Below are 22,010 nucleotides of genomic sequence, written 5' to 3'. Positions count from 1 at the left end.
AAATTTGAAATAATTTAATTCAGGTTTTGAGTTACAATTCCTGTCCAACTATTGCAGAAAAATTGCCTCTCTATACTGGTACCCAATCAGGATAATGGTAGCTTATGCCTTCCATCCAAGTTGTACTAGAGGATATACAGACTGCTTCTGCACCTCTATTTTATTTTTTTTTGAGAAAACTTTGTATTTTCTCAATGTTTTCTCACAATAATAGTTATAATTAACAGAAAAAATACATCGTACTAGCTACAAATACGTGGTTTTGTTGTCAGTTGGATAGTTCAGATTCTGTATAAGTCTTTGAACAGAGCAATGTTGCAGTATTTTTTTATCAGCTTTTTGCAGGATTTTGCAAATTGTAACTTGCATGAAAAGATCCTCATCTACATAGTTCCACAGAGGCCCAAAGACCTGCCCTCATTATTACTCCAGGTAACTTGTAAGGGCTAAACAGTATCTTCCTATGCATGCCAGGTACAAATAGCTATTAGAAAAAGTGAGCAATTTCAGCACAAGGGAAAAAGGAACTAGATCAGACTCAATCTGAAAAGTAAATCATTAACGCAAGCACTTTCTGTAGGTGGGCATTTCATTCTGTGACTAGCTGAATTCTGATTCTTAAAATCAACAAAGCAGAACAGGGTGTTGTGCTAATAACTGTTTACTTATGTTATAATCATACTTATTCATATATGATTAATGACTAAGTATACAGTGAATCTATAAAACCCAAGGTCATACAGTACCAAGCAGTGCTCCTGGCTTGTTGTTACCTTGGAGCCTAATGTAGTTCGTATCAGTTTGCTTGGATGATTTCTCTCAATTCTCCAAAACAGAATAAGAGTTAACTATAACAATTTAGTTTACTGAACTGCTAGTTTTATTCTAGGAAAGCTACTATTTTCATCTGAAGAGGACTTGAAGATTTGTACCAAAATGTATTGTGGAGATTATGTGAGTATAATGATCCGTTCTCTGAAATCTTTCAAAACTTTTCATTGCTTAAGTTGTCATCACACATGTTGGGACCCATTTCCCTCCACTGATAGGTATTAATCTCAGGTGAAGTTAATTTACTTGTGATTTGGGTCTAATTCTAGGATTACTTACAGTATATATGAAGTGTCTGAAATGGAGATTAAAATATAAAGAATTATCAGTTCCTGTGTCATAATTTTAGACCTTCCAGGATTAAATAATTTGTCTTTCATCTCTTTGTGAGACTCTGCTTGTGGGTTTTCTATCCTTGTGCTTAGCTGTTGCACAAGACTCAAAACTGCATACTATCACCTAACTGTATTAAAAATAAAAATGTCGGTTGCTCAGAAGATACCAATTCATAGCACAATTTTGGTGGGTTATTTTTCACAAGACAGTCTGTAACTGTATAAAGTAACTGAACAGCTTTATCATTTATAAACATTTTTTTTTGTTCACAATGTGAAAAAAATTTTAAAGCAAAGAAATACTACCTCTACAAGGGCCATAACAGAGGAAAAGCTATCAATTATTGTTCCCCATCAATAAATTGTAGCAATATATTAAATGGTTTCATTACCACTCTTTAAGAAAATAAAAGTTCATACTGCAATTTTACATCTCCATTCTGAAAGCTACTATAGTAATTATTTCATGATAGCAAAATATGAAATTGCTTCCTGCATCTGGCATACTGATAATTATGTTCACTAAGGACTTCCTTTTAGCTATTATTAATAGGAATAATGATTCATTCCTCTCAAATGCTTTTTGCATGTGCATTCCCAATAAATTTACAGATCAATATAGAATTTTCTAAAGGATTAATATTTTTTCCCTTATTTTATTTGAGAGTATAATTGCACAAATTATTCAAATCTCATCAGCAAAGTATTTTTTCCTATAAAATTATATTGCATATATTTGTTTTTCTAAAGTAGTAAGTATTGAATGAGTTTTACTAATGTGTTTGGTTTTCTGCAATTTGGGGTCTTGCATTCTTTACGAGACCAGTTAAGAACTGAAAAGGGATTTTTTTCTTTGTTTCTTATTTTCTCTTTTCATTTACTATTTTATTAATCTATTCCTGGTAATTAAATAAAGACAGGAAGAGCAGATCCATTTCAGTTGGACAATTCAGGAAGTTCAGTTTCTTTTCTTCTACTGATTTATTGAGATCAATTGTATTTAAATAATTGACACTGCATCTGCGTATAGTATGTTGACTGGTATTAACAGTAGTACATTACAAAATAACTTACAGAAGAAATTCTTTTGCTTTTAAGTCATTAAAATTGGTGATTGTGATATTCACAATAATATTGCAATAGTTTGATAGTATTATCAAAATATGTAATAGATCACACTTTAATTCTTAACTGTGGGAGATCTTTACACCAGCTATTTTAGGCTTAATTTAATGTAATCATTCTGCATTAGTCAGCCTTCATGACCGCTTCAGCAGAGAGGGAACTTAAGTTCCTAATTTTGATCCTCTGAATTGTGCCAAAACACTCCAAAACAAATGGTGTGATTACCACCTCTGTATTCCCCCTGTTTCTGAACGTATAAAGACACACCGATAAGCTTTTTTTTTTTTTTTTTTTTTGTAATCCCAGAAGTAAGGAAGCAGAGAAGGAACTTTAGACAATGGGGGGCATATCAGTCTCAGGAAAGACATCAAAAACTGATTAGAGGCTTTCTCTGAAAAGTATTGTGATGGATTCTCAGGCTGGGTAATATTTTTTTTCTTTATTCTCATTTCCTTGTGTTGTGGGATAGGAAGGGAGATAAATTAACGTTTTGTATGAACTAGTTTGCTGGATCTTTTTGTACCAGTGGAGCAGACTTCCCTGCTGAGGCATCCAGACAGAATGGGGACATGTAGTGCGGAGCCCATGCAGACATTCTCCCCTGGATGTCTGCTGGTTCCTCAAGATAAAGTCGGTCATGGAGCAGCGGCAGCTTTCTCAGATGAGACTCAGCAACAAAACAGCAGAAAAATCACTGTCTAGCAAATCACAAGCAACAAAGCAGGGTTTACACAGAACTGAGTGGTAAGGGTGTCACATTAATTTGTCTACTCTTCTTAAATGCAACCTTAGATTGAGAACAAGTCTTAAAAGCACACTTTAGACTTCAAGATATTTTTCAAGGAATCCCAAAACATTAATAAACCATTAATTCAGAACAAAAGCAACATGAAAAAAGAATTGGAAGTATTACTTTAAAAATTTACCTGGCTCTTTTAAGATTATTTCCCTTATATTTTATGTTACCCATATCAGTAATTACATATGCTATATATGAATAACTGAATAGGACAGAGTCCCCCAAGATCAAGAATAAGATGTACAAAAAGTTAACAGCAGCAGTTCTGACAGATTCAGCAATGCAGGGCAACAACATTATTAGGGATAACACAGATAAAACAGTTCCCCATAGTACCACAGAGGTAAAACTACCAGAAATTAGATAAAATAACATCTGTGGCCTCTCTAAAATACACATATAGTAAAAGATGGGAGGCTTTGGAGAAAGAATTTTCTATGTTTAAAAGTACCCCTTCCATTACTGTATCATATATTATTCAAATGAACTGTAACACATACAACAAACTCATTATATCAAAATACTCATGAAATTTTTATTTAATAAAGTTGCACACAAAGTATACCTTTGCAAAAGTATAGCTAGCTCACAGCATGTAGTTACCTAATAAAGCAAGGATTTTATTTTAGTAGATATTCCCTACAGGAAACATTTAGACTAAGGAGTCTGACTTTGACTGTTTGTTATCAGCAGAATGACTTACTGAACAAATATTATTAGAAGGTTGTTCATACTTTAGATTGCTTTTTCCGTCACAAGACTGAATTGTCTGAACTTTACACATCACAATTTGATAAAAGCAGCTTCAGCTTTTGCTGATACTTTTGTTGAACTACTTATAGCTTTGGTCAGGAAAAGCTGTAACCCTCACTCTCACACAGAAGGAAGGTAAAGTGCAAGCATCATTTTTCAGATTTATTACAAATGTTACAGTCCCTTTCCAATCTCTTTTGTTGTTTTGTTTCATTCCACTAGCACCACACAAACCTGTTCTGTCTGCACAGCTGTTCTGAAACCAGATTCTTTCAAAAAAGTTAAATGCACATGTGCAAACACACAGAGATATGTATAAAGTGCCCACCTGAACCACCTCTGTGGAAACAGGTATGGTTTTTTGTAGATGAGGGTATCTTGATGTCAGAAAGATTAAATTCTATTACTTCTGAATCACAGTTTTGTTTTGCTTGTGTGGCTGGGTTGGAGAGCATTGCATTTAGAGAAATGATATTCCATGAACATATCCCTAACTCTTCCTCTGACACCACCAAGACAACCACAACTCAACTTTCACCACTGTGGATTTACCTTTGCCATGAAGATTAATTTCTGCTCACAGCAGAGCAACATACATCCATTTCAAGTGTGAAACTCAGGATCACAAAGTTGACGTGAGCATGAATCGTAGTCTTTTCTTCTCCCCACCATGTCTCACCATCTTCCTAACTTTAGCAGGTTTGTATTTCAGCACCTATGTCAATTAGTTATTTTGTACTCCAGTGAACCTCTGAATCACTTTTATTTAAAGAAGGCAGACACTGAGCATACTTGGTTTTAGTCTGGAGAGAGACCACTGCCTTGAATTTTAGTATTAAGTATACAGTAACTGGTAACAGATAAATAATTAGAATAGGACTTTCCTACAGAGGGAAACTCAGATATATTAAATCCAGAGTCAGAGAAAGCAGTAAGGACCTGATCTGCCTTCCTTTCAGACAATGGAAATAGTCCCTGCCTCTAATATAAGCTGGTGTAGGTCTTAAAAGAAGTTAATGATTAAGGACATAGAGGAGATTTGGGTATTTTAGTAGATTTTCCTCTTATAAAAAGTTTCACTGATAAAACCAATATCCAAAAACCAAACTGACCAAAAAAGTCTAACTTTAAATCCTGCTTTTTACAAATCAAAGAAATTTATTCAGTCTAGATGGAAGGCTGGAATTTAATTTTTAACATTATAAATTATAACCCAGGAGTGCCAAAATACAATTAAACAATAACAACTTTAATTATCAAACTTTCTTAAAAAAAATTTCTTAAGGAAGAGAAAGATGATGTCAGTGCAATCCTAGCCTCCCTACCCCACCTCACCAAGCCACTGTTCTGATCCTATCCCAAATTCTTTTGTCTTTATTCTATAGCAGTCTAGGATTCAAGGTGTGCAACATGCTCTGCACTGATTTTTTGTCACAGTTTACTACTGCTCATTGGGCACATCAGTAATTTCTTTTAACGTTGTTTCTATCTAGGGTGGCTTCTGATAAAAGCATAAATTGGGGTGATGTGTCCCCCCCCCCTTTTTTTAAGATGATCATCACAGTAATTCTTTATGCTGTGTCGTGTAGCAGTTGCCACCTCATGTTTTCTATTTCGCAGAGGAAGCTGTAGTGATTCTACAGGGGTTTATTCACTTTGATTTATGATGTGTTCTCTGGTCCTGTAGAATATTTTCAACTAATCTTCAGAAGGACTTATTGTAATGTGATTGCTACCTCAAAGCTGTTGGAATCTGATGATGGTATCAGTGCTGTGGCCTTCCTAATAATTCATCCTGATTGGTGGGGAGCTGTTGCTTGAATTACTCAGAACCCTATTAGACATTTCATTCACTGGAGGGTGTTTAAAGCTTTATCTCCTCTCTATGTAGGTAGCTTTTTTTCTTTCAAATAAATTTCACTTGATGTTCAGGATCTTCTGGTGGATATTTGGGAGAATTAAACATACTTTTAAAAATAAACATTAAGTATGCAAAATCTCAACACAGGAATGACTTTGCATCCCTGTAGTGACTATCTTATGGCATGTGGAAGAAAATATCACAAGATAGTACTATTAATTTCTTATGCTTTTCAGAGCTTAGGGAAGAAAAAGTTGTTGCATAAGCAAAACAGAAATGGCCATAGACTCAAAACTGGCCATCCTGATGTAAGTGTCCAACACACTCTCACCAGGTTCTTCTAGATATTCCACCCATAGAGGTTGTAATGTATAATATAAAATTTACTTATTTGAAAATAAGTGATTTTACACAGGATTTTCAATCTAGCATAGTAGTACAAAATGTACTGAAAATACAACACAAATGTAATACTGATGAGATCCCCATTACTGGTCTCTGTGATATGTCCATTGTTACAATGCTGGGTATTCCCAGCCACCTGGAAGGAACACATGGGTTGAAGCCAGCTCAACCCATTGCTCTCTTTGCTTGTTTTACTTTGCTAGTCGTTTAGTATTTATACTCTGTGTTGGGCTGAGACACATTCACTCTCCTCACGCTCGTCTGGCTAACTTAGGGAGACATTCTCACTGTTTTAAATGAATTCAGGTATAAACACCACCAGTTCATCCACTCAACTCCTGATAGCTGTTTATCTAAACCAAAGGCCGCTCTTGGTCCCCTTCATGTTGAGAAAAAATCAGCTTTCCTCACAGCAGCTGTGGTCAGTCAAATCCTGCATTATTCCCCAAGCTTCATCGGCACACTGCCCTTGCCCAGCTCCTCTGAGCCTTCTTCCGTTATAGGGGTTTATTGGTCAGTCACAGCTGACTTCAGTGGAAATGAAGTGAAATAGCAGTACATGTAACTACACTCTGGTGTTCAATCAACTCTAAAAATGCCCTACTTCAAAACAGGGCAGTAGAAATTCTCTAACCAAAGATAATGGAAAGGAACAACCTATTCCCATGTAGTTGCCTGCTTCCTGATCAAAATTCAATCTGTTGTAATTTCATTCAGTTACCAAATGCCTCTACTGCTTTGCTTCCTCAGTTTGTGTAGTAATGAACACTGCTGGTAAGCATGCATTTTATAGGCACATTTAGGCATGCAAACCCTGTATAGTTTTTTTTGGGGGGGAAACGTGATTTTGCACTATGTGCCACAGGTTCTGGAAGTAGAGCCCCAGCTTTCCAAGGTGTATGGGGTTTTTTAATGTACTTCCTCATGTTCTTGAGGAATGTCAAACAAAAGAGTGTTGTAACCACCAACGCTTCTAAAACATGACAAGATTGTAACAAATCTTTGCAAAAAAAAAATGCCTGCCATGACCTCCAGGTTTATCTCTCAGTACAGGAGATTATTGTAAGCATTCGGTCTTGCTCAGCAACTTAAAAGTACACCATCTCTTTCTTGCTTTCACTCTCATAAAAATACACCAAAAGGCATTAGACCAGTCACTGGCTCAGAAAAGCAACCTCCTGGATTTCTGCATTGCTTTTGAAGCAAGTTTATTCCTTCTCACCTGCTGTGTAGCATCTTGTCACTACAGGACAGTAGTGCCATCTTCCATCATGGCACTACAGCGCTGTGCTCTGTGACAGGTGTATGGATTGTCCTCACAGGATTTACTTCAGAGAGGCACAGACAGCACTGCAGTGTCCAAGAATCAGTCCACGTCTCCACTGAACTGTCTAACAACAAATTTCCTTGGGTTTGTCTTCCACAGTACATAACCCACAGTACTCTCAAACTATTTCATACTGGACAGAAAAAAAAAAAAAAAGAAAAAAAAAAAAGCTACAACAGAGGAAACAGTAGGTTGTGGCTGTGTAATCACACTGAATTCAGATACCGAAGTTCAGCTCTAAAGGTTTGGCCCAGACCTGCTTGTGCTTGTATTTCAAAAATTCAATGAAACAGGTGGAGTAAGTTTAGTAAGTAATAAACTCCTGAAAATTTTGATATTAACTGCATGAAGTGAATCAGGAATGCTTCTGCAGGCTTGTCAAAGACTGAAATGATGAAAGTGGTTACAGGATAAAACTGACATAGATTGTGATGGGATAAATCTTCCTAAAGGTTAGACTGTGTAAACACCACAAAGTAGCGAAGTACTTTCTTCAAGGTACACAATATTGCAACAATAACTCTGTGAGCTATGCCAGCAGCAAGATATTATTAATTATGTAGAAATTCCTTCTGAGGATCATGATAGCATGAACACTGTAAATCCTAGATCTCAGTTCAGAAAACTGTTATATATTGGCAGAATGCTGAATTTGCCAAGAAACGATTCTGAAAATCCAAATACAAGGTACACTGAAAATCCCCATCAAAAATAATGCTCTTGGACAAAAACTTTCTGTGGGATTGAAGACAAAGCCAAGTACAATGCGTACACTGTAAGAAAGTTTTAATTACATTTTGATTTGTTTAAAAACAAACAAAAGGATGAGAGTTCTTTCCCACAAAGGACTTGTATTAAAAAAAAAAAAAAGTAGTATTTTACTGTATCTTCTAAAAGTTTTTTCCTGAACTTTCATATTTAATTTCATTCTACTTAAAAGCATTGTTGTTTTTAATTAGAACCTGGCTAGGAGATAAGTGTTTACCAGATCAGGTTTAATCTACTGATGGTGAGCCTTGAACAATGAGGCGCTCTTTGTAAAAGAAGTGTTCAGCAACTCTGCTGAACCAAGGGAGAATTGAGCACGTTCAAAAATCCATTATTTTGCCTGAAAGATACATTACGAGGGCTGTGTTGATTTTTTTTTTTAACTTTACAAGCCTGCAAATCTGTATATGCAAAAATATGGGGTTTCTATGATCAATCCCTCCATCATATTTTTGCAAATACGCATTCATGCAAAGTCCTTTTTTTGCTTTGACTGTTTCATGAATAAAGATACATATTCAGAAATTATCAATGTTTTTCTCCATTCTGACTGAGAAGTGATATCTACTTCAAAACCCACTTTTACTCATTTTTCATTCCAAGGACTATGCAGGAATCCACCCATAACGCATTCACTAAGTTAGTCACTTATTTCTGGTTTCAGTGCAAGTACCATAAATGCTGAAAAGATCAGTGACTTAGTGGTTCATTTTCTGACATCACAAACCTGAATGTGTGAACCAAGATATTTTGAGATAACTAGTCTTTACAGGAATTGAACCTGTTTAAAGCTGATGCAGAGATGAAAAGCCAGCACTAGTATTTTAAATTGGATTTGAATAAATGCACACAGGTCCTACATTTTCTCTCCTTCCCACCACCCCTCTTCTGACCAGTAAGGATTGTGAGCCTGTGAACACAAAATTCAGAGAGCACTTAAACTGAATGCCAGATATGCTTATGTCTACCTTTGGTTTAAAGTGCAGGCTCAAAGTCTTTGAATCTCATTACCTGCATCCATTTCCATCCTACTGTTCTTTATCATTACACCCATCAAAATGTTCACGGTTTTGTCAAGCCTAACATAATATTTGATGATGTGTTGGTTTTGGATTTGTTTTGGTTTTCCTCTCAAGCTTTCTTATGTCTCAGCCATTTTGGGAAGCATGTATTACAGCCAGAAATCTAAATTTAGGTTTTTCCTCTCATAGCATATATCAAAATGTATTTTTGATTCTGCACTCTAACAGTGCCTTCTAGCATTTCTTTTCATAGTGATTTTGTTTATTAGTAAGTTTTGGGGTGGTTTATCCAGCTGACCAGCCACAGAGCTCAAGCATTTCTGCCTCCTGAAGAGAATGGTGATTGAACTAACATCAAGGTCAGCATTATTTGACAAGTTAGCAAGGGGGACAGGGGGTTGGTGGAATGGAGCCTCATGTACCATCTGACCGAAGACACTCGAACTCCGCATTACTGCAAATGGCACATGCCTAGGAAACCTGGTGAACAACATTTGAAGAAGTAAGAATACTGACAGTAACTAGGATGTCATGAGGATGTAAACTCCCAATTTCTGAAGCTAATATCTGCAAAGCCCTACCCTAAAGATACCTTAAGAGATGAGTGAGGCCCAGGGTACACAGACAATTCCCACACTGACAAAGGAAGATGGAATGGAGCATATATTTAAGGATGAGTCAGCAATTCATTTTAGCTGCAACATCAACCTTCAAAAACTGGCATTGGTTTTGCTGTCTTCTCTATGTCCAGTATTTATGTCCATATGTCCAAAAGATTTTTTTTCTCATTATTTTCCTGATTGTTTATTATTTTCCTGATTGTTTAAATGGGTAAAAGAGCATTTTAAATTTTAAATTCAGTTGTAAAAGTAGGACCTTTATTTATTTATTTAAATTTAAATTATGAACAAACAGCAGAAGGGTATTTGTCTGCTGGTAATTTCTTTTTTGTGTAAAGCCATGTTGCCCTATTAGTACTTTTTAAACTCCTTTACAAATCTTACATTTCTGACCATATATTCTTTTCCTCACTGAGCCACTGACAATTTGTTGCCCCTGCCTTTGCTTGGGGGGGTCTAAAGTAATGATCAAACATATCAAGAAATGGCACCTTTCTTCTCATCTAAATATCCACTTGCTTGATGCTTTTTAATTCCTTTGCTAAAAAACTGCAAGCCAAGGAAGCATGATTAGCAGCCATACACAAAATCTGTATGTGTATGTCATTATTACTGAAGGCACAATATATGAAAGGCTTTCCAGTGTATATAAAGTGAGCAAACAAACAAACAAATTAGTGTAGTCAGTGTAACTGCTGATTCTAGGAGGTACTCATAAAAATACCATGTGTATTTATAAAATATATCCCATTTTTCCTTGAAACATAAATTTCAAGTTAACAGTGTCATTTTAATCAGATATATTGACTGAGACCAGGAATCATCATAAAAGATTACCTTTGCACTTGGTAGATCCAGAAAGGCAGGGAGAATCCTCAGAGGGACTAAAGAAGTTAACCAGGGGACAGAGTTAAGTAGCTTTCAGCCTCAGTTATTTTCTTCTGTATACATATGGGTCCATGATTCTGTTACAATGAGTACATCCGTTCTGCCTATTATTCTTAATAATTTCTTTAAAAGCATAAGAAAAAATACATGAAATAAAGTGTCACTGAGAATGAACTGAAAGTAATTTAATCAGTTACAAAGTAAATAGAAAAATCTTGTTGCCTTCTACGTGGCATAACAGAAAGCTATCTCACATTTAACAGTAACAATTCTTTAAAAACTCACTATGTTTGCAAGCAACCTATGTGTATCATTCATGTTCTCACTAGTCCTTTCAAATTAGAAATACCATGAGAAATAGATATTGAAGACTGTCAGGGATATCATGGATTAACTTTGAAAGATAATATTTTCAGGAAAAGGTTGGCAAAGAGATACATTCAAAAATGTGGTTAAATTTTAATGCAAAAAATATTAATTAGTATTAGATTTTTTTTTCAGGCCTAACTCATGCTAGGGGCAACTTCCTCAAATATGATGTTTCTTTTTTTAGGGCTTACTGCAAGTTCAAGTTCTGTTTCCTAAATTAAAAGCTTTGCAACCTGTTCCCCATGAAGCAAAGACAACTTAATGTTATGATCATTGGTTTTCAACAGAATTATATGTGCGGTGTTACAGATATTAAACACCTCAGTAATTAAAGGCTGCTTTCTCCTTTAGCAGACACAAGGAACAATTTTTCCCGCTCCAAATTTCAACCCTATTATGGATGCCCAGTTGCTAGGAGGAGCCCTACAGGGAATTAGTGAGTATCTCGACTGATTCTAACACACATTTTTATTTACTTTTTTCTCCAGGAATCTCTCATAAAATAACAGGCATTAAGCAAATTAAAAACTCATAAAATAAAGAATGTCACCATGTATCTGTTGAGTCTTCAAGGTATCACACTAAAACACATTAGTGATGTGCAAATAAATCATGTATTTGCATTTACAGGAACTAAGAAGTGATTAAGATTAAACTAAAATCTATATCAACACTTAGAGTAATGAGTGCTTTCCTTGAGAAAATAAGAAAAACAGAATTCTGTTATGTCACTACAGTGAAGGCCAACAAAGGAAAGGTTTTTAATTGTAATTTCAACAATTCACTATTACCAGGGACTGTTAAATCTTTTAATCAGTCATCAAGAAATAAAAATAAATGGAGTATAAATTAATGATCTTTCACTCAGAAGCAATTTTTTGGTTTAGTCTATGTAAAAAAAAAAAAATTTTGTGCACCAAAGCATTTTCCTTTATTCAGACTTCTGTGTTTTCCTGTTGAACACATTGGTATTGCTGAGGGTCAGAATACTGATTTTTATTTTTTTTTACTATGAGAAACATTTTTCTCACATTAAAATTGTTTTCTGTATCAGAATTTTTATACCCCTTGGGCTTTTCACAAGGCTGTACAGCACTAAATTTTGCATTGTTTTCAGTTCTTTTAATGGAAATGTGAGGACATAGACATAATGTCAAATGAATCAAAATAAGAATTATTGATCAAGGGGAATCTGAAGTATCTTTTTGATCATTGGCTACAGATGAAAAGTTTTGAACATTTTACTAAACTTCCAGTGCTTTTAATGCAACGGTGCTAACATGACAATGCAGAGATGATTCTCTTAATTTAACAGTGTATATATAAGCACATTAACCTTACTTTTAATTTACCTATCAAAGTACATGGAACAAAATTCAAATTTCAAGGACAATTGGCAAAATAAAAAGTTCAGCTTCAGAGGAGTTCAAGTCTCTATAGCCTTTACAGGCACTGACACTGACCATAAATCTTGCATTTATCCCTGCGAGAGGTTCAGTCACGTATGTTGTCCCACTGACACCAGTGATATTACACAAATTAATAAAGTTATTCAGGTTTTAAAATATTTCCTGAATCCTTCCTACATAAGCTGTACATATTCCTAGTGATAATTATTTTCTGAAAAGTAAAAAGAAATCCTTATGCACAGTTTCAGAAATATTTCCATGCTGTGAGTTTGATGGAAATTAATCTTACTGATGTTGAATCAGTAATATACTGATGTTAAATAAAGTGTCTTGCTAAAAAACTGGTGTATTTGTGGGTAGATGATCCAAAAGAAAGAGAACTAAACCTGGTATATAATAAGCAAATACAGACTTCCTCTGTCAACTTAGGAAAAAAAGTATTCAATTTCCAATTATATTTGTGCCAAAATGGAACCAATCAGTTATTGATTATACAATAAAATCTGCCTAACAAAGCTGTAATAGGTACAGAATGTGTATCTGTAACACATATACATATATATATATATAACAAAGACTGGTAGAAATTTGACTACCCTACCCCATTCAGATGCTAGCTGATACCCATGCTTTCCAGCCTAACTTATCTCTGCTGCAAGTGTGATAAAGTCAATTGATTTACACTCAGAGATACATTTATGCTGGAATGTCATTAAAATGCTCAGCCATCTGAAATTACCAAAACCCAACTTATGGAATGGAAAAAAATATTTTAAATGACAAAATAATTTTCACAATATATTTGTCATTATCTTTTTCATAAGCAGTAAATGCTGACTCATTTTAGAAGTTTAGCAGTATGCTCTAGTCATTAAGCAAAAGATCATAGATAACCTTCAACAAAATGCCCTTGGAAATTGGTTAAAATATTATAATTTTTAAAACTTCGTAACTTATTTTATATAGTTCGTCTGAAAACATATATCTTTCTGTTTTTCAACAAATAGTCTGACTATAATTTGTCATCCCCATAAGAGAGATCCCTAGCCCTGAAATAACAATTTAACCAATATCAACGGGGCACAGAAGTATGACTTCCCAGGCTCGGGTATGAATTCTGGTAGTGTGCCTAGTTCTGAATAGATGAAAGTCTCTATCTGTTTTATTGATGCTTTCAAATCCATTGAGCTTGAGAGCATGGTGATGTATCTGATAATAACAGACTACTTCATTTTTTGCTGGTATTACACCAGCAAGCAAAAGGTACATAAGCATGGTAAATACAACTGATGTTGGTAAATACCAGTGGGATATTAATCTGTTGATGTATTTTTTCAAGAAATCAGGTTAATGTTCTGTTCATGGTAATGAAAAAGGCATGAACAATCACAAATGTAAGCAAATATCAACACTTTGTTGATTTAGAGTCTCTGTCGTGTTTCCTTTACAGGTTGTGAAAAAGATGTGTTGATTGACATCCTAACGCAGCGTTGCAATTCACAGCGGCTTATGATCGCTGAAGCATACAGAGACATGTATGGCAGGGTACGACTGAGCTGTTTTATACTTTCATTTCTTCTGTCTCTCTTGTCTCCAGTGTGGTTGGTCAGCAGTCACTGGAACCAAAAGCCTGGCAGGCAGCTGGCTGTCACCAACAGATTGGCACACAATTTTGCTCATTTAACTATTAATGCTTCTGATGGTTTCAAATTGTTTTTATATAGCAGTAGAAGCATGTCTGCCACACACAAAGTTTAAAAAAAAGGAACATGGAAAGTTTCTTCTTCTGTAGCTCATCCTCCTCTCTATTGACCAAACCAGAATTTCTGGACAGACTTATTTCTTCTCCTGTGCGCTTTTGCAGGTTTCTGCATTCTTTTCTCAAGTTTTTAGAATACTTAATAAAACAGTATCGTATTTGGGTTGAAACACGAAAGAAAACCACCATACTAATAATTACAGGTAGTTGTATCTTACACACTGATTAATGTTCTCATCTCAAGCAGTGACATTCTCAGATCTCATACCATGTAACCCCACCCATACACTAAGCACAAGACTCATCTGAGCTGCTTAATGCTAAACTTAGGAATCTTTGAAATGTGTTTCAAAAATCTGAAGATGTAAAAAGCTAGCTTTTTTTTTTTCAAATACATTTTATCCCTGTTTACTGTACATAACAAGCTGGTTTTCGTTATACAAATTCTTAAACATACAGAGATAAGACATTCTCATTCTATTTCCAGATCTACTATTGCTAACCAAATGACTTTGCGGAAGTTGCAATGCCTGCACTTTCCTCAGTTACCCCAGCTATATAAGGGTGAAAATAATAGCAACACCTTTTGTAAAATCTCTGTGAAATCTAGTGACAAAAAATGCTGTATGAAACTAGATACTATTGGAAAGCTAAAGAAAAATGCTGTGATCAAACTGATCAGACATGCCCTTTCCATAATAGAAGCCAGCCAAACATTTTAAAGAAAATCCAGTTTTCTTCTTTTCCTAAAAAACTAAAGGCTCACTGGGAAGTGCTGTGAAGGTCAGTGTATGCCTGCCATTAACCTGATCAGCATGAATGAGAGTGAGTTTGCAGAAATCCTACCACACAGCTATCAGACTTAGAGTTGAACTACAAATAGTTCATTCAAAAACTACACCTTAACTGCTGATGGCATAGTCTGTTACACCACCAGTCTCTTAAGCAGTAGAACAGTGTATTTTCTTCTTTGGGTGGCCAAGCAGTTTTCCAGTGACAGCCTTTGTGCCACCTGTATACCAAAATACCTCACACCCATTGACCCCTAAACATGCTGAAACAATGCCTTACTCTCCTAGAACTGGGGGGGAAAGAAGAGCTGGATTTAATCAGTGTAGCGGGTTGATTCTGTGCTGTTACTCAATAGGAGATCACTGGTTTGTGGGCTGTTATAAAAAATCAAACACACAATATTTGTGTTATTTTAGATGCAGCCTTGAATGCATGAATATGTTTTAAATAGACCATAAAAGAACAACAACTGAATCACGGTATCCTTACCTTCCAAAGACCATGACAATGACTGCAATCAGTGGTTCTGAATGATTAGAAGTGTTTTTCTATGGTGAAGTATTTACCAGGTTACCGTTACCATTACACATGCAAACCACACAAGTTCAGGGCTTATCCATGCAACGTTCCTCACTGCGTTTTACTTTTACTCATAGAAAACTAAAGCATGTCAAGCTACCCAAATATGCCCGTGATAGTAAAGCACTCACACCCAGTCTTTTCAAGCCTTCACTTATCTCCTTAACCACTGGACAGTTCTCCTTCTCTATTCTGTCTATAGCAGCTTGATGGTTTTTTTCACTTTTTCTCTGGAGTGTTTCAACTGGACCTATCATTTTAACAAGGAAAAACTTTTAAAAGCTGCATATTATTTTTTATCTTTAATTTCTGCCATCTGATATATGAGGATGACCTAGAGATAACACTAATGATACCTCAGTAAGAATTACCAGATGTCCTTCAGGACTGGAGTTAGGATTTCCCATATTTAGTATTCATAGAGAACAACTGTCAACTTGCTCACCACTGATCTATCTGGATTTTCTTTTCAAATCCAAAATAAAAATATAAACCATTAAATAAATCCCTATGAAAACATACCACCATTAAATTTATAACTGTCAGCCATATCCATTCAAACTGAATGTGCCACTGACCTAGAGATCTAGAAGAAATAAAAAAAGCCAAAGAAAACTTCAGATGTCATTTTTAAGAATTTCAATCTCTAAAACTATGAATAATAGAAGTGAAAGGCCAGCAAACTATTTTCATATTCCAGCAATGGACTACAGAGAATTCTGAAACTCATGGAACATCTTGCATATACACCCAGAATTTTAATTTAAACTAATCCATTAAGCACTAGGTATACTTCATAGCACAAGATACATCACAATACTCCTAACAGCTTTCAAAAAACCCCCACCTAGTTCTACCTTTTGCCATGTGGAAACGAGGGTCAGTATGAACTAGCTCTACTCTAGCTCAGAAATGAAACAGAAATGCCAGGTTTTTTTGTCTCACCTGTGACAGCAGAGATACTGCAATGGCTAATCTGGTTAGTGCTCCATGCAGTTTATTTGATTAATGCCTCAAGAGTTTGTTATCTTGGGCAGGAACTGCCCAACAGGATGGGATGCACCTTGCCCTGAATTGCTGCAGTTTACACTTCAGAAGATACTTTAGCACACATCAGTGATAACATTTCACTGGCTGTAATCTGCTTTAATGGTTATACTGCACTGGGCAAATGCACCATTTGGCAGTCTCATCTTAGTCCCAGTGGTAAACTCTGCAGGACAAAGAAGGCAGACGCCTAGGCAATAACAAATTTAACTTTCTCAATTTAATCTATGGTAAACCTGTCAGCCCAGTCCTCCATTCTCTTAATTTTAATTGTCTGCTCAATATGATAGCTGCTATGCCCATTCATTTGGCAAATGTAAAGCGTGACACATTAGAAATATATAAATATATAAAAAAGGAAAATAAAACCCTGAACTGGCTGCATGATTCAGACATACAGAGAAGCTTTAAGATCCCTTCTTACAATTAGCCTTCAAGGATTTTTCATAGTAGAGACGATTAGGAAATGTTAATAATGACCATTTAGAGTTGTCTTTTCTTATTTTTTCAACACTTCCCTTAGCTCTGATTGCAAGAGCAATCTTTAATAAGTATCCACTTCTATTATTAATCCATTTTCCTACAGGCATGTTGTCAGAAGTGAAATGTCTTAATGAATTAATTTCTATTCCATGTGTGATTTAGTGGTTGTCAAATGCATCTAATGTGCATTTACTGATGACTGCGTATGTTTCTTCATCATAAATTTAATTTTTAGTGTTTATAAGTCCTTCATTACTACTCCAGCTACTAATTTCATTGCATTCAGATATGCATCAAACCAAAGTACAGGCCTGAAAAAGATGCAGCTCTGAAAACATAATAGTTTTTAACACAGGAACCGTTTCCGGTACTCCTTTAAAGTCAGACTTAGGTCAGAACACATCTGACAGCTGCCTAGTGCTGTACACAAAACAAACAAAAAATGAGTGTGCAAGTATCCTCTTAATCACAAACAGCAACAGTATAACTAACAAGCTTTCAGCATTTGCAGTGTTTTGAAGGATACTACCAGGAAAAGGGATAGTGGGGACCAAACTCTCATCCATTTCTCAGCTACCTTGGCAAGCAAGTATTAAGACACACGCAGGTGGGGAAGGGGTTCCTTTTTATCAATCCAGCATCTGTCAAAAGTAGTGAATTCAGTTTGAAGGTAATATATACATAAACTGAAGCACATAACCTTCCAGTAATATAAAGCTGATATTTTTGTGCACTAGAGACAATATGGAGGATTTTTTAAATTATTCACATAGTAACACTGAAAAAAGCACAAGAAATCTCCTGTGTTCTATGGGTGCTTAGCTCCCACAGATTCACACAGAAAATATGACAAGAGAAGCTGCAGGTGCTCTGCTGTGGTATTCAGGTTTCCAAGCCTGTAAGTAGTAGTTGCGCTTAAACCCCTGAATTTTCTTCTGTATTCTAACAACCCAAAAATCAACAATCTTATGTGGTCCACTGGCTTGTGTGTCTATTGTCATCTCACTCATACTATTAGAAGAAGCAGGTAATATTTAAATGAATATTTTTCTTAATTTTAGCCAGAATTCAACTTTGACAGTTCAGCTTTATTCCTTTTCAGAGAAAACCACTGATACTTTTTTTCAAGCTGTTTTAATAAAGCATGACCATTGAAATAATCCTGTCTATGTGTTTTTCTTTTCAAGGATCTGATAACAGACCTAAAAGAGAATCTTTCTCATCACTTCAAAGAAGTCATGGTCGGCTTGATGTATCCACCTGCCTCCTATGATGCCCACGAGCTCTGGCATGCCTTGAAGGTACTTGTCAAATTCAGAATTTCTTAGAATCACTAATTACAGTACTGAACATATGTTAAAATATTTTTTTTGACATTTAAATGTTTGATAAACTGCTGGAAGTTAGTACACTTAGAATAGTATACTACGTAGTAGTACACTAGGTCATCAGAAATACATTGCTATATGAAATTTATTCATTGGTACGCTAAAACCAGTGTAAACAACATCCTTGTCATGTAACAAATACAACCCATGGTAAGCTTGGTAAATGAAGGAATATTTATACAGAGAAATGTAAGGCCCCGATCCTGCAGGCATTTATGTATGTTATGAACAAAATTAATTAGAACAACCAGTGCCATGCACTAAGTCTCCTGTTCTCAAAAGACCAATACTTCTTTAGCAGAACATGTCTTTACATAAATACTTACAAATTACTCTCTGATCACTCCACTCAAATTGAGATGATTGCACATTTTGAAGAAAATATTTCTTTTTCTTCCCAGGATCTGAGCCTGTGCTCCTTAAACAACTTAAGTTTTGAAACAAGAATATTTTTTCAAAGATCATGTGATTAAATGGTGAAATTCATTCCTGCAGGGCACTGTGCGGGCCAAAAGCATAAACTAGTTCATAAAGGTCTTAAATACTTAGAAAACAGGTCTCCTGATGGCTATTGAAAATAATAAACCTTGGCAAATTCCTTCTCAGGAATTCCATTCTTGGAAGATGGGAAGGCATATCACAGCTCAGCACTGTTTTCCTTTTCTTTCCACAAATATTTGCTACTGGCCACTGTCACAAATAAGACACAGTTTATATGATTCTGAGCAAAGTGATCTACCTTATATATTTTGAGAATCCCCTCAAAAACAAAAAAATAACAATTCACTGGTTTTCCTTGACCTTCAGATACTTTAACCAATGCACTTTTTAGAGCAATTTTACAGTTGGCATTAAAAGGATTGTGAAATATCATTGGTATCACTGGAAGCCTGAATTTTATTAAAATTATTTACAAGATTGCCAAAGTTATATTTTTTTCTAAACATGGCTTAAACTTTTTTATAGTAGTCTATCCTGATCTGGATTCATATGGCCAAAGTAAATAACAGGCCATATGTGTCTCCAGTCTCAGGCTTGACGTCATGTTCTCCCATTATCGCAGATGCAGAATACTCACCACCACTATACATGTGCATATCAAAAGCAGCAAATACAGCATATCTTAGGTCATTCAAGTTTATAAAAATAATTCAAGTCCTGTGGTAAAATACGGTGATTTGCAGCACTGCGTGCATGGCCTTCCCTTGATGTGCATTCTTCCCTTGATGCATGATGCTGTGATATGCTAGATATCACAGACCATAACATTCCTAAATAGATTTTTTTTTTTAAATGAAATGACAAAAGCACAACATAACAGCTGTGGCTCATATCTACTTCAGATTGCCTGAACACTTGCTAGGGATGTATGCTTAATCTTTGCATCTGATTTCTTGCAGCAAATCCCAAATCTTTACTAATGCTGTACAATTCTTCCCATTATGTTTCTGTCAACACTAATCTTACTTCATTCCTCACTTGTTAATGTACATGCTGAAATTCAGACTAAGTAAGAACATATTTAAAATACAGGGTTCTACTATCAATTTAAAGTCATTTCTACTTAAACAGGTAGACTATGCAAAAGTACACTCTGCATTGCTCCAGCAAACTTCTATTCTTTTGTTACTTTTGATAAGCACAGCACTGCTTTCTTGTAAAAGGTGTGGTTTCTACCAACAACATATTTTCATATTTACTTCTTTCTACACAGGGAGTAGACACAGAAGAAAAATGTCTAATTGACATATTAGCCTCACGATCAAATATGGAGATCTTCCAGATGAAAGAAGCCTACTTAATGCGTAATGTTTTTTACAAGTACACAGTAGCAGCTGCATAGATGAAGAACTGAACTACAAAACTGACTTCTCAATACTAACTGGTTCCCTTTCCCCTCCTCTCCCATACTATATACAAAAGGCTGAAGCAAAATGTTTAATATGTCATAGTATTTTTGAGATGTATTGCTGGCTATGACATTTGAAATACATGGAAGCCATACCTAGGGATTTTCAGAAACTTTTGCACACTTTGTTCAGGAAAATGCATAAGCTGTTTCCTTTCAAAAAAGCGCTTACTCTGGGTGGACACTCCGCTCATTTGCCTTGATGGGATATTTCCAAGTCTCCACCATCACACCGCAGCAGTAGTGGTGGGGGTGCGGCCATGGGTGTGTGGACAGGCAAGGCGGGGCAGAGGCTGAAGCCCCTGGCCAGGCAGAGCACCTCAGCAGGGCCCAGACAGACTGCCAGCCCTATGGCCAGGTCTGTGTAGCATCTGCTTGGATTACTGTGGAATAATCACCATAGAAAATGGACAAGTATTTGAACCCTTTTTATTGATCCTTTGTTTGCCAATTTTCATTTGTACTATTCAAAGCATGTTCGTTTGTGATTTAGATCATACGTTTTTTGTTTAATCTAGAATATAATAATGACCTTCAACAAGATATCGATGCTGAGACTTCAGGTCACTTCAGAGATACGCTCATGAACCTTGCTCAGGTACTATAAAAACTAGCATGGCTTAAGTTCCTAGAAAAATCATAATAATTTTTGATACTATATGAGAAGTCTTAAATTTTAAGGTGACTGTGGTTAAACCTCATTTAATAAGGCTACACTTTTGAACACAATACAGGGGAAAGCAGAAAAGAAGAGAATTTGAATTGCTTCATCTAGTCTTTGACTTTGGCTTTCAGATGAAAGCAAAGGTCAACAACCTATTTTATTAAGTCCCTGGATACTCAGCTGCTGACCCTCTGCTCAATCTGTCTCATCTCAAAAGGAGCCTACTTACATGTAAAAATTAGTATTTAATTTTTAAAGCTGTTTTCTCCATTTTTAGAATACACAGTTCATAATCCAGTCTAGGCATTATGTAAAAATGGAGATATATCCACACTTGACTATGAAAGAAAGTTATTGAATAGTTCTTTGGTTTAAACATTATGTTCTTTGTGCTTAAATCACAGTGCGTTTGCATGCAGACAAACAAATTGTCACAATCACATGCCAACTTTTGCAGTTTTACCAATTTGTTTCATGCAACAAAGTTGGTCATCCTTGTCAGATCATGAGTTGTCATTTTCATTGTAGTGACCGTGCTCATTATCTTAAAAATCTTGTGTAAACCAGAGTAACAAACAATGGCAACAGAACTGCCAGGAGATAACAGCATACGTAAGGTACACAGGAAATATTTTTTTGTAATGTTGGATGTTTTTTCCCCTAATAATGAAAATTCTTCCTTGCTTAAAAATGAAGAGCTACAGGTTAAGTAGCTTCGTTTCTCATCTTTGTTTAAATGCTGGGACGGATTTTACTTGTCAAAAGAACAATTTGAAATAAATTACCTGAGACTACATTATTAGTCCTTATTTTCTTAAACCACAGATACTACTAAAAAGGCCTGAAACCAGCAACTTCTTAGCTAACAGGATCTAAC

The 22,010-nt window shown here is 35.6% G+C and overlaps 1 protein-coding gene across 1 annotated transcript in view; it reads left to right on the top strand.

Moving 5' to 3' along the window:
- The first annotated feature begins 2,860 nt into the window (after window positions 1-2,860).
- ANXA10 (annexin A10) overlaps window positions 2,861-22,010 on the top strand; it is a 28,080-nt gene continuing 8,930 nt past the window's right edge. The window contains 6 exon segments of the mRNA XM_037377271.1: window positions 2,861-2,878; window positions 11,458-11,539; window positions 13,963-14,057; window positions 18,360-18,473; window positions 20,275-20,365; window positions 20,988-21,067. Of these exon segments, the coding sequence (XP_037233168.1) occupies window positions 2,861-2,878; window positions 11,458-11,539; window positions 13,963-14,057; window positions 18,360-18,473; window positions 20,275-20,365; window positions 20,988-21,067 (480 nt within the window).

The sequence above is a fragment of the Falco rusticolus genome, chromosome 1 (genome assembly GCF_015220075.1).
Source record: "Falco rusticolus isolate bFalRus1 chromosome 1, bFalRus1.pri, whole genome shotgun sequence".
Taxonomy (NCBI): Eukaryota; Metazoa; Chordata; class Aves; order Falconiformes; family Falconidae; genus Falco; species Falco rusticolus.
This window is presented reverse-complemented; position numbering and strand designations above follow the sequence as displayed.